The sequence below is a fragment of the Mixophyes fleayi genome, chromosome 5 (assembly GCF_038048845.1).
Source record: "Mixophyes fleayi isolate aMixFle1 chromosome 5, aMixFle1.hap1, whole genome shotgun sequence".
NCBI lineage: Eukaryota > Metazoa > Chordata > Amphibia > Anura > Limnodynastidae > Mixophyes > Mixophyes fleayi.
The window spans coordinates 61528916-61542976 of record NC_134406.1 but is presented as its reverse complement, the minus strand read 5'-3'; the positions used below and the strand labels follow the sequence as shown (position 1 = coordinate 61542976).

At 40.6% G+C, this 14061-nt stretch overlaps 1 protein-coding gene across 2 annotated transcripts in view; it reads left to right on the top strand.

Annotated features, from left to right (window-relative positions):
• Positions 1 to 14061, top strand: part of CPVL (carboxypeptidase vitellogenic like) — a 97929-nt gene that overhangs the window by 20604 nt on the left and 63264 nt on the right. For both annotated transcript variants that reach the window (XM_075212287.1, XM_075212288.1), the window contains exons 4-7: positions 3316 to 3430; positions 6398 to 6456; positions 7994 to 8073; positions 10223 to 10289. In XM_075212287.1, the coding sequence (XP_075068388.1) occupies positions 3316 to 3430; positions 6398 to 6456; positions 7994 to 8073; positions 10223 to 10289 (321 nt within the window). The remainder of the gene's footprint in view (positions 1 to 3315; positions 3431 to 6397; positions 6457 to 7993; positions 8074 to 10222; positions 10290 to 14061) is intronic.

The following is a 14061-nucleotide window of genomic DNA, read 5'->3' as shown; positions in this document are numbered from 1 at the left end:
TACCTGTTTTATATGCTTTTTTCTAGCGTTGTACAACCCTAGTAAAAGCATAGTCAAATTTTTTATTTTTCTTTAATTTGGCATACAGCTGTATTTCAAATCTATGCAGCAGGGGGCACTGTTTATCTAAAGCATGGAGGGATTGAGAATTTGTTTATAAAGTTGATTTTATAAGAATAAAAATCGTGAAAATGTTTGTGTTCAATGCAGTATGTGTTACCTGTATAATGCTCTATAAACTAACAAACTGACTTAACATATGCTAACACACTCCGTTCTGTAACAAAATATTTATAGGTTTTATATTCAAACAGGGTTTCATGTTCATCTGAACCATTATCCTATGCCAAATTCCAGGTCTATCTGCAGCACATTTATTTAATACCATATGCATATTTAAATTCAAAATATGAGCAGTTTGTTTATGAGCATTTTTTTTATCCAGACATTCCTTGGTACTAGATAGACCTACATACAGCCATTTACAAAGTGGGGAAAACAATACAGCGTGCCCTTCTCAGAGCTATAAATGTGAGACAGCAGGATTGGTTATGCTGATGTATACAATGGCAGAGGGGTGGTTTTCAGTAGCTTGGGAAAGGAAGTTGAGGTGAGTGTGAATTTACCTCTGTAAGAACCTTTTACTGTCAATCTTTTGGTTGGTCTTGTAATCTTGTACGGAAGAAATGCTAGTGCTATGCCAGTAACATGAGCTTCAAAAAGCGCATTGTGGAAAGGCAGCGTTGGCAGTCATGCATAATAGGCGGTTTGGGTGCAGTTTAATTGAGGATGAAAATGTTCATGAAACTGGAAACGTAAATCTTTGTTTGACCACCATCCCAGCATACAGAACCAGGTGTGGCGCTATGCGTTTATCAGTGCACAAATTGGAACCGATAAACATAATGTGGGTTCTTACTATAGTCGCTCAGCAGCCACAAAGTACTAAAGCTTTGCCCTAGTGTGCTCTGTCCCCGTTGCACTACTGGCTGAAGGATTTACACTGATGGCCCACACTCGTGTCTCCATCAGTACGACATATGGTAGGGTATGGTGATCGGGGTATCCTTTTGGTTATTTAGGGTTCCAGTCCTGGCACAAGCTTTGCAATACATTGTAATGGAAGCCATCTGTAAACAGAAGCTAAGAATTTGATGTCTGTAGTTTCATACACTGTAAATAAAATATTCTATGTTGGGCATTTGTTCGATGTTGAACATTGTCTGAAATATCATTTCCTGAGCCTATTAAGGCTCACATCCTATCCTCCCTTCAATATATGATGTGATGTCTACACACTAACTCCAAGGGTTTGTTGTATGAAAAAAAAACTACAATTGAATGTAATGTCCTTGCACACACTCTGTACATCCGTAAGGTGCACGCTACGTGCGCTCTGTAAATCACTTTGGCGCTACACTGCTGTATGGCTCTCCAGGGTGCATGCTGACTTTCCAGTCTATGCAGACCCCTCTGGAAACAGGCATAGGTTTGACGGGAGGCAGAAAAAATGTGAAGAGGCGAAGTGTTCAAAAGTATAATCATCACATCGTTGTCCATCCTCGTACCACTTAAAAACACCCATTCGTTGATTTCAGCTTTTCCATTTAGTTGCTAAAACACAGCTTGGTTCAGCCTCCTTTAAGTTTTAAATTAAACATGAATAAGGAACCACTTGTAATACGCAACAAAAAAGATAAGTTGGGGATCTAACTCTACAAACCAATTGACAGCAAAATGTTCATTTGGTTCTAAAACAGTGTTTTTATATCCCAAGTTCATACAAACCTTTTTCAAAGGAAACATTTAAATTTGTGTTGTGTGAGTGAAACAAATTGCTGTTAGGCCCACTATGCACAAATCTTTTCATTTAAGAGTTCTCCAAGTCATTAAGGAAAGAAAAGCAAAAAAAAAAAGAGTAAATTTGATCCTGGACAAACCATTGTACAATGCAAGGGTTGCAAATTAGTTTTATTGTTTTGCACACATAATCTATTTATATAGCGCCACTAATTCCACAGCGCTGTACAGAGAACTCATTCACATCAGTCCTTGTCCCATTGAAGCTTATGGTCTAAAGCCCCTGACATACACATACACTCACACACACCTCGAGAGAGACGAAGGTCCATTTAATAGCAGCCAATTAACCTACCAGTATGTTTTTGGAGTGTGGGAGGAAACCAGAACAGAAGAGCTAACCACTAAGCCACCGTGCTGCACACATACAGAAAATACTGCCTGTCCTGTCATGTATCACACAAATAATTGATAACTTTAAATTTCAGTGTAAAAGTAAAGTTGATCTAGGACATGCACTACCAAAACTATAAACCTGTCCCCACATTTTAAACTTGGCTCCCCCCTCCAATGCAACATGCAGGCCCGGCGCTCCCATTAGGCAAGGTTAGGCACTTGCCTAGGGCGCCGGGCTCTGGAGGGCGCCACAGAATAAAAAACTGTGCGGCGACCGCTGACCATACCTGTCACGGCCGCCGCACAGCATTCAGATGCACGGGGAGGGGGGAAAGAGGCTATTTTGTCACCACCGCCGCCTCTCTGCTCCGTCTCCTCCCCTCCACTTACAAGTGTCAGTGAGTGGAGAGGAGGAGACGGAGCAGAGAGGCGGCGGTGGTGAGACAAGATAAGGAGAGACTGGGTGAGGAGGGCGGCGATTTTTGCCGGGGGGGGGTGCCGCTTTTTTAAAAATGCCTAGGGCGCCGTGGACCCTAGCACCAGCCCTGGCAACATGGTTTTGCCAAGGTGCAAACTGGCTTTTTTTTGCTTTGCTCTCCTTAATGGCTCAGGTCCAGTGAGTTAATGTTACAGTTCCATGAAAGTTGCATTTTATAATATAGAGATTTGTGCACACTTTGTTAATGGCTACAACAAAGTCCAGTATGGATTCACCCAGCAATATAATTGAATCATGTTCTGACTGCGCCTTCGCTGTTGGGTTTTGTGCAGAGGACTGTGCCCTGTACAGTTTATTACGCAGTGCATGCTGCTTTAAACAGCATTTTAGTTTCTCCATGTGGTGTACTGCTCAATCATTATGTCGGTACTGATAGGATATGAACATTGTACACCTAGGAGGTAGGTATTTACTATATTAATGTCACGTCTATGGTGGATAGATCCAGTACCTGTAGGTGGTATTACGGTCATTTTGGCTACAATGAGGATATTCACAAGATAGGTTTGAGAATATATGCGGGATAAGATGTACTATGAGATGCATGTAACTCACGGTTTTGTTTTACAAAATAATGACTTGAAAAACTAATTTCCTGTCCTCTTCTGTGATCTGTGCAGCTCAGACCAGAGGCCGCTCCAGTTTTACTTTGGCTGCAGGGAGGACCCGGAGGGACATCAATGTTCGGCCTCTTTGTGGAGCATGGACCTTACGTAGTTCAGAAGAACCTGACCTGTGAGCAATGACTATATATTTTACAGTTTATAAAGTACATTACATACAATCCATGCAATGCTGCTGATAGAAGAGGGTGTTAATTTAGTTTATGTTCTCATAATGAGAGATATTGGCTACAGTACTGGAAAGCCAGATGTATGGGTGTGCTGAAATAGAGGACTAGAAAATGAGCAAAATGCGTCGGGAGAGAAGGAAGCAACAAAGAGTCACTGCTTACTGCCATGACCCGGGAGCAGTGCAGAGCACGCAGTACTTGTACAGTAGGTTGCTGGTCAGTAACTGGGCAGCATATACAGACATTGCTAGTTAGTAAGAGGCTCGGCTTGCTGAGTGTCCATGGCCATCCATTACTCAGCACTTCTCCTTCTAGCTAACTGCTGCTGGGGTTAAACTTGCTACTGATCACTTTATTTTGCAGCTTATCAATGGCAGCGATGGTGATATGTGATAGTAGGTAAAAATAAAAAATCTGTTTAGTGAACGTTCTCATTAGAGATGGTCACTAACACCCGTGTTTTGGTTTTGGTTTTGGTTTTGGATCTGGATTACCTTCGTGTTTTGGTTTTGCAAAACCGCCATTGCGTGTTTTGGTTTTGGTTTTGTTTTGCCATTTTTGAAAAAAATACAATGTTTTTGGTCTAAAATAACATAATTTAGTGCTCCATCAGTTTCTTAGATAAGTGAGGTAATTCTAAAGCTAATAAATTATCCAAAAAACAGTTTAATCCCTGGTAGGCCGTCCTTAATGCGAACACTTGCCTGCAAATTATACAGATAAACCTGGTTGTCTACCTCCTCCATCTCTGATTATTGGCAATGTAGCCATCATCTTTGGGTGTATATTACACCCTCCACTTGACAATGAATACAAAAAAAAAGCAGCCTGCATAGACACTGGCATTAGAAAGTAAAAATAAATGGACCACAGTAGTTTGGTATCTGTCTGCATCAGACCCCCTCTCCACTAGGAGTAAAATAGAAAACTATTCAGCCTTTATAGAGTCTAGAATATAAATAGAAATTGAGAGAGGCAATTTGGTATCTTTCTGCATCATAATCATCAACATCATCATTAGTGCCCTCGTCGCCTACACAAATCTCCTCCTCATTGTCTTCTAATTCAAAAGTGGCATCCTCAATTGGTGTATCACCGACTACACTCGGGCTGTTAAGGCACACATCAGCAGAACTGCTGAAAGGACCCTTCTTTATGGGTACACTGTCACTAACAGAATGCTCACGATTAGACATACCACTGTTGGATGGACTCTCCCCAGGGATTGGTGTCATTTCTGATTCAGAACAAACATTATCCTCTAATGCCTTACTGTTATCTTGCAGCTCGGCTTTGACGCGTAACAGTAGTTGTGCACCACTTGTAGGCTCGGTAACACTTTTGGATCTGCCACTAATAGAGAAAGGTGAAGGCCTCATTCTCTCTTTGCCACTGCATGTGTAGAATGGCATGTTGGCAATTTTTTTTTATCGGCACTTAACTTTTCCTCACACTACTTTTTCGCTTCAACATGGTAAAAAAATTTTTGGGTGTGTGTTTTTTTGGATGATTTCAAAAGACGGTGTAGTTTGACATCATCTTTCCCAGATGACGTACTGGGAACACTACCATGAGGACTGGTGACAGAACCTGGTTGCTCATATGTGGACTGCTTTGAATCCATTCTGAGCCCAAAGCACTTGTAGTGCTACAAATTGTTTTTGACACTGCTGCAATATAGTACTTTTTTCACAGCCAGATACATTTCTGCAAAACAATGGGGGACACCCCAATAGCACTTGGAGTGCCAGAAACTGAAAACCCTCCTCTCTTCTCTTACTGCTGTAACAATCTGGTATTAAGCTTTCAATGCTGTTTAATACAATCAATCACTGTCCCTGCGCTGATATAGCCAGTGTGACTTAACCCTGCTCTCTCCCTGTCAAATGGCAATGGATTGCAGTTGAGGCTGGTATTTATGCTTTTTAAATCTCACGAGATCCGAGCTCAGAAAAACGAATACGTCACGATGACGTTTTGCCTCGATTTCAAAACCGAATGGGCGGGAGAGGCTCGGTACTTGGATACCCTAAATTCGGTTGAATTCGGATCTCGGGGAACCGAGCCCGCCCATCTCTATTTCTCATAGACCTGCAGAATTAGCTCCTATTTTTATTTTTAAGAGGCTCAAGATGTATTGGCAAACACTTTAGATATGTTTTAAAAAAATATGGGTTATGATTCCTCTATATACACAGTTCCAGCCATTCAGGAAAACCGCCCCCACCGGTTATCGCTGTGGGTATGTGTGAAGGTGCATTATATTAGTTGCTATAGTAACGGGAAATGCACCCTGTATGGGAGGTTAACCACACTGTAATAATGGCCCACACCTCTTCCTGCTTTAAAATAGGTTATATTGCACGATTAAGTAAGATGCATAACTAAATGAGGTGGTGGTGTCATGAGAAATGAATGTGCTGTCTCACTAACCCTTGTTAAAAGCCATTTTACTTGTCAGTCAAAAAAATATTTACCAAATAAGTAATATTAGGGACATTCTAGTATACATTAACATGAATCACAAATGGAGACCTGTTTCTAGGTAGTTTATATTTGCAGATAGGTATAAATCTGTGCATATAAATATAGAATTTAGTTACAGGTACTGACCTATCAAGACATGAGCCTGACTCCTGAAATGATGTGTTCAGTTTACAAAAATGAGGTTTTTGTTTTTAGTGGAGCTAAAAATGTAGAATATGCAGAGGTTATGTCATCTCTGTATCCTGAAAGCATGTGTAAATATCCAGAGCGGAATTTGTATGTGTCATTGAGGGACTTTATCCAAACAAAAATGAATGTTTTTTGGGTTTTATTTGTATAGCAACATTATATGTCTTTTAGAGTAATATTTTGTTTGTATTTTTGTTTAATAAAGAACATATGTTCTTGTATCCCTTTTATAGTGGTTCATCGGGACTTTTCTTGGACGAACAGTTATTCAATGTTATATATTGATAATCCTGTAAGTCTTATTTACGTTGTCTGTTTTTGTTTGTTTTTTTGTTTTTAGAGTATAAATGGTTGGAAACCATTTGTTACTAAAAATGCCAGTGCTATAGTTTTAGAAATAATAAACTGAAGTTTTGGAGAATAATAAACTCATGATTTTGATTGTATTGCTTGGCTCCTCCCACTTTTTTGTTGTTGTGCAGTTGCTGCTTTTATTCTGCTGATGTAACTGTTGCATTTGCTGTCTATAGAAAACATGTTGCCTTCTGGCTTGACCTCTCCACTCTCGGCATTGGTACTTGCAAACTATAAAATATGCTTTTAACTTGTTACATAATGCACCATGCAGCAGTATAAGCGTTTATCCTTTTGGGAGTAGCACTACAACTCTGGGCCAGATTATAAAGGGAGACTTCTGTGCCGCCCCACACTTCATGCTCCTCTCCTGCCGGTGTTTGTGGTGTGACTGAACAGACCAAAAGGAAGGCACAAGCAGAGAGTGCGCTGCTTCCTATTAGTCCATGGGGGTCACACACCCCGTCTGGCAGATGTATTTGACAGTTTGGTACTTTTATTCTGTAGAATAAGCCAGAACCTATTTCACAAACAGGGATGGAGAGCTGGCCGACCTTGTTAAACTCTAGCTACAGGCCTCTGAATCCAGCCAAACCTCCTTTTGCAATAGCCATGCACCCTCCAGTGGGCTAGGGGTTTGGTCCACAATGGACATTGCACAGGGCCCGCATTTGCTCGACCCAGCTCTACTACAACCTAAACCATTTTCAAGAAGTGATACATTCCCTTTTAGAACTTTGCAAGCAACTTCATCATTCTACCTATTGTTGAAATGCAATTCAATGCTAGATTAGGAACAGTAGGTGTTGCTTAGTGAGCATAGAGGTAGGTCTTAGTTACACGTGGTATGTTTCACACACAGGTTTGTTTTTGCAGGATTTTTTCCAAAAAGATGAATGAGCATGAACGCGGCTTGTTTTGCTTTCATGGCTCATCATCTGTTTAGTAAAAAGAGGCCTGTGAGTGACTGTGGACGTACAGTATTATAAAAAGGAATTATTTATATCGGTATTTGCCCTTGGGGTATTTTTTGTTCTCATTTTCTTTCCTGTTTTTGTTCTTCTACCACTTTCATTATTTTGCTGTGCGGGGGTTTGCTCTCTGTCTACAATGCAGGACTCTCTGTACGTGAAATTCAGAGGAATACAACCCCCCCTCCTGGCTAGTGAAAAAAGTTGTGCAATATCCATGTAGCGGTGAATGTTTTTATTTTGACACATTTGCATAATATTTAAATTAAGATTTGAACATGCTCTATAAAATATAGAAATATAGCATCTTTTTTCCAGGATTGAGTGAAACTTTTAGGGCACCAGGTCGTTTTTTGGTTTTTTTTTTCACGTCCTTTTGTGTTTTTAACATCTGGGTAAGAAGCCCTTGCACTTCCTTGAAATAAACTGCCTGTGTGTCTACCCAAAGGAACAGTGGATGGATGTTTTAATGTTCTGAATCTTCATGGTTATTTTTTGCTTTAGGTTGGAACAGGTTTCAGCTTTACAAGAGATGACAAAGGCTATGCAGTAAACCAAGATGATGTAGGAAGAGATCTGTACAGGTAGAAACTTTTAGTGATTGTTGCCGGGGTTAACTTCTTGAATTGTGTAAATATATGTTCGAAAAAGGCAATAAAAATGAACCCTTTTGTAAATCTATCCTTGTTTGGTAAAGGCTTGGGTGTATATATATGTGTGTTGAGTTTTGTGGAGTTCTTCCTTAGACCAGTGCATTCAGACCTTATTTACATTTTGTCTACATTATCTATTTGACAGCGGAGGAGAGCCAGAATCTTGTCGATCTTTGATCTCTATGGAGGATCGCTGTGCAGTACACACAATGGGCTTTTCAAAGAGGATGAACAAACTGGGACCAGAGAAAGTAGAACATGATGCTTTGCTTTCTGTATTCTGTCATCTGCCTTACTAAGGTGGCAACATATACAACATCGGAGTCTTTCCATAGTGATCAAAGATTTTGTGTGAGATTCCATCTCTCCTTCAACTTATTTAATAAATTGCAACAATAATTGACGTTCTATAGTGTGCTGGAAAATCAGCCTTATGGCTGCTGGTTAGCAACATAGGTCCCTAAATCTCCCATTTCTAATTACTGTGTGTACAGGCTCCTACCCTTATGTTCCTCAGCAACTAAACCATATATTACAAAATATATTTTCTTTGTAATGTACCTATTGAAAAATTACCAATGGTTTTAATGTGTTGTGGTGGTTTGGTTTTGTTTTTGTCCTGGGATCCTCTACCCATTCTGCCATACAAATACGTAGGAGGGCCCCTCTGCTGTTTGTGCTGTAGTTGTATTCTTGTTCTCTCTTGTAGCTCAAGTACTGTAATAGAGCTTCAGGAGTGCAGTCTAAAAGCTACAAATCCCCCTGTAGATGACCACTATCTCCTAATTGTTCTAGTGCCACAACCATCTAATTAGCTGGCTGTCATTTCTAGCATTGTATCGCACTCTGCGTCTTTCAAATGGAATTTCATTTTTATTTTTTTATTCTTTTTTGGAAAAAAATTTGTTTTTGCAAGGTCATGAAGAAAATTACAACTGACATTAAGGGGGTAAAAGTACATAAATAAGAAGTAAACCATAACTGCACAAAGAGAGGGAGGGGACAGACAGCCAGGGGTCCCAAACCTTGGTGATAGAGTTGGTAGAGTTTTTAAGAATGCTAGTCATATACTCCTTGTGTTGTACCTGCCAGACTCTATTAATTATAGCCTGGAGGAATGGGGGAGTTGGCTGCCGCAGTCCACTGCAATTTGGCAGGTGGCTGCTGAAAGAATATGTCAAACTAGCTTGTTTTGTTGATGAGTCTTAGAGGGGGGGTGCCCAAGGGTAGAAAAGAAAACTTTTGGCTCCAGAGGTACATTAATATGAAGAATTGAGGGGATCAGGTGTTTGATATCCGTCCAGAAACGTGCCATGTTAGGACAAGTCCACCAAATATGGAGGAAAGTACCCTCTTGGGAGCACCGCCAGCCATCAGCGGTCAGAGGAGTCGGGGAGTATCTTGTGTAGTTGGAAACGGACCCAGTACCAGCGAAACAGCATTTTTATGCAGATGGAACTGAAGGCCGCATTCTCATGGATCTCTGACCGTTCTTCATCTAATGGCGTTTCACAGAGGTGTCGTTTCCAAGCCAGTTCGTGGTGGTCCCTGAGGCCTAAAGTAGGGAATTCTAGTTCATAATATAGTGTAGAGGTAAGACCTTGACCTTGAGGAGTGATGCAGGCAGAGAGCCAGGGCCATCTTTTCCATTGGGCACGATAGGCAGCTGCCCGGGGGCCCCACGGGCAAAGGGGCCCCATAGGCACGGCTCTTAATGAGAATAAAGAATCCTGCAAAAGAAAAAACCTGCAAAAAAAAAAACCTACAAGGGTCACTGAGCAAGTACATCTCTATCTCTATCTCTATCTCTATATATCTATATCTGTATCTCTATATATCTATATCTAGGGGCCCCGGTGCACTGCTTTGCCCGGGGGCCCATAATGTTGTTAAGATGGCCCTGCAGAGAGCTTGGAAAGTAGTAAGAGGACAGGAGGAACAGATCAAGTGGCATTTCTACAGGGGACCCAGTGGAACAGCTGCATATAGCAAATATACCAGGGAAGGTGTTTACATTCCTGCAGTATCGTGTATGTGTGTGTGTGCATACATAATATTTAATGTTTGTTTCTCATTGCAGTGCGCTCACACAGTTTTTTCAGATCTTCCCAGACTATCAGCAAAATGAGTTTTATGCCACCGGAGAAGTGAGTATAAAATCTTTTGTAAAGTTCTTTAAAAACGGGGAAAAAAGTGCTGAGTAACTTGTCAACATACATCTCTAAACGGCAAGCTCTTTCTAGTTGTATAGTACATTCTGTACACTCATGCAAACCTCAAGAGCTATCTTCAACGCCTAAAAATGTATGTGGATGTGGTTTTTGATCAGACTTCTCTTTAGGCACCTACAAATCTGTCCTCTGCATCGTTTTGTACATTCACTGATGTTACGATGTATTGCACTGTAGCATGGTGTTAAGTGCTGCCCAGGCCCTATAAAATCATGTTGCATTTAATACCTATCTTTTATAATGACAGTAATCTGTGTACACCTACATACCTCACAACAGCTAATTGTTCATCTACTGAATCTGCATCTATGTTTATAGTGTGCATTAAATATAAAAATAACAAATTTAATAGATTACTCATTTGTAGTAAGAATATCTGAATTTGTCCTGTTCAGGAGAATAGACTTCTGGATAGTTAGTTCCAAACACTTTCTCTATGGTGCTGGCTTTTTATGTCATACAGCAATTAAATATAGAATGTATATATTTATAGTGTGTGGAATGCTGGTTAATGCTGTGGTTTACTGCTGTCAGTTTATTTTTTTCAGGTATGGCAATATTGTATGGGTTTTGCTTTTCTATACTTTGTATAATGGAAAACTGGAGAGTGGTAGACAGATTGGCACAAGCTGGTCTTTCTTGGCTGGGTGGTGGTAGGCATTGGTTGTGGCCTGGCTGCTGGCCTCCACTAGTTTAGACTGACAATATTGCTTTATACACTACATGTCCAAAAAGTATGCTATTGTATATTGCTAACAGGTGCATAAAATGAAGCCTACAGCCATGCCATCTCCATAGTCAAACATTATCAGTAGAATGGGTTGTACTATCATATGACTTCTGTAAAGATAAAATAGCTCTTGACTGGCTGTCCTGCTCTCTCCTACCTGTTCTTGCAGCTTTCACTATATGTGGCTGCTTATCTGGATCCTGAAATGTTGGGGGCCCTATTTGGGGTAAAAAAGACAGGTACCTGAAACATAGAAAACCCCAACAAGCCCCGGCATTAAATCCATAACACCCACATTTAATAATTAGGCCTCCCTCCCGGCAGCCAGCCCCAACTATTAAATAAATGAAGTGAATAGCATTCACACATTTAATAAGTAGACCTATTTCCCTCCAACTAGCCCTGGTTGGAGAGAAATATTAATAAATAAATCTATAATCTTAAAATGAAGTTGAGAAGAAGTGCCATTATGTCATACCGGCACAGACTGCCCCACTTCGAGCACTGGTCTGAAAACAGTTGTACTGTAATTATTATAACTTTTTTGACAATTAGTGGGGTATATTAATATGAGTGTGTGACCTCATTGGTTACTTTCATTTATTTATTTTTATTTTTTCACAATATTTGTGACCTTAGACTGCTATAGACTGAGTAACACTGGATCCCTGTGTTACTTTATGTTATACAAAGGCTACATTATATGTATTCTCTGATCTTATCCTGAACAATATAGACATGAAGAAAGCTGGAGTTAAAACACAACACAAACTGTACTTGCATAGATGTATAGAGAACGGTCTTCAGCTCCTCAAGCCCTGACCGTTCTAGAAATGATCTGGGCGTTATCTTGGCAGTACCCTCACTTGTTTGGGTGGTGCAGGTGATAATGACGTGAATTATGGGCGTACCCTTAAACCTTGCCACAATTCGCTACGCCCATTTTCCTGCTGACAAATGTATAGTCTGTCTTCTAGTTGTCATTCTTGAGTGCAGTGACCCCTATTAGATTTTAACTGCATGATATTACATCTCTAGATTTTGTTGTAAAAAATTCTTTAGGGGGAAAAAGTGCTCTGAATTTGCTTGTACATATGATTTCCAGTAGAACTCCTCTGGAGACTATTCCTTCTAAGAAAGTCCTGGCACGCAACAACCCCTTATTTAATAATACAACAAACTGGTGCAGCAACAGTCAATTACTGTATGTGATGCTGAACTAATAGTACAGTATCGTCTCCGTTATTCTTAGTGTTAGAAACTTGCATGACGGCTTATTACACGTATTTTGTTTTTGCTAAACTTGGATTCATGTTTTTCTCTGGCAATAAATATCTTGTTCTGCTTGGTATTTATGCTCTTTATATATAACAAGGTTGATGACTTGGCTTTAAGAATGCTTGTTCTAATTTAACAATTTATTCTGCTGCTGCTCTTTGCCCGAGAACTCCCTAAAGTTTGGCTGAATGTTTAGAGATGTAGTGACGTTGTAATTTCCATACAATTTATCATATTCATTTAATATTCTAAATCGGCCTTCGTGTAATAAGATCCGTATCCTTGTTTAACCTTACAGCACTATCTTTGTATACAGTGGGGCAGTGTGCACTTGCATGTATTCCAGTTGTGGAAATCCTGTAATTGTGATAGTTACAGTATGAGAACACAAAATCGGACTCTGAATACTCAGATGGGATTAAAATAGAAGTGTCTTGGAAGCTCCTTGCAGACCATGCTTATCCCAGTAGGATGCAACCAAGAAAACTGCAAGGGAATCTTGCAGGAACAGCTGATCTCTTTGGAGGGTTAATCCCAATCGCTTTCATGGCTGGCAGGTGTATACTCTAAACACTATTTTGAAGGTGATTGGTAAACACTGAACACAGCTATAACCCCTTTATGAAAGGGTGTGCACACTTATGCAAGCGGGTTATTGGGTTGTTTTTTTTTGTTTTTTTTCCCCCCTGAAAAGTGTGGAAAAAGGCTGACCTGATTTTACAGGGTTTGTAGACTTTTTATATCCACTGTAGTTGCAATAAGATACACTTAACTGAAACTATAAGATCACCGATGGTCACTAGTGACAGACCAGAACAATTCTCTTATCAATGGGTCTATTAATTATAGGATGAGAAGGTTCGCCCTATACGGTGTCACCTGGGTGATGGCAGAAGGCAAACAGATCCACCTTCTGCTTGTGGAAATCTTTCTGTTAAAACCCATACAATCTATGTCCAGCTCATGGACAGGGGGGCATCTGCCCCCCCCCACCACCACCACCACCCCAGGCCAGTCCCGGGGTGGGCTACCTTGGGCTGGGTCACTGGGCCTCCTGCATTTTCTCCCTTTTAAAATAGGTTGCTGTGTTGAGTCTTGCTCCCTGGGTTTAAAGACTGCTGTTGCTGACTCTGAAGCTAGTTGAGGTTAAGTAGTCCTGCTACCAAATTCCATCTTGATTTTATTTTTCTTGAACAGTAGTTCCTCAGCTGCAGATGGTGGTTAAGAAAGTCATACTATCCATTAAAAATGCCATTGAACTAGCTATTCACTTAAGTATGGCTATGTGGACAAGCGGTACTGGTGAAACTAAGGACTACATTACCGTGGTAGTCCACTGGATAGGTTAATCTGTTTCATCAGCAGTAGCACATCAAGTCTTGTTCCTCCTCTCAGCCCAGTACTAGCTCACAGGAGGTTGTTTACGAGTAAGCTACTTTATGTATCGCTGGCAAGAAGCATACCAGTGCCTGTGTGTGGGAGAAACTCTGGAATGTCATAGCAAAGTAGCGCAGCCAAACCCCTTCCCTCCGCTCCTTCCTGGATATCCCGGGATTTCTCATTTCTGATAATGGCTAATTTTGTCTCTCTTATGACTGGACAATACATACTTCGCGCACACAGTAAACTTGTTTGCCCAGGATTTTCGAAAAACAAGAGGCTCTGGTTGTGGCTCATAAA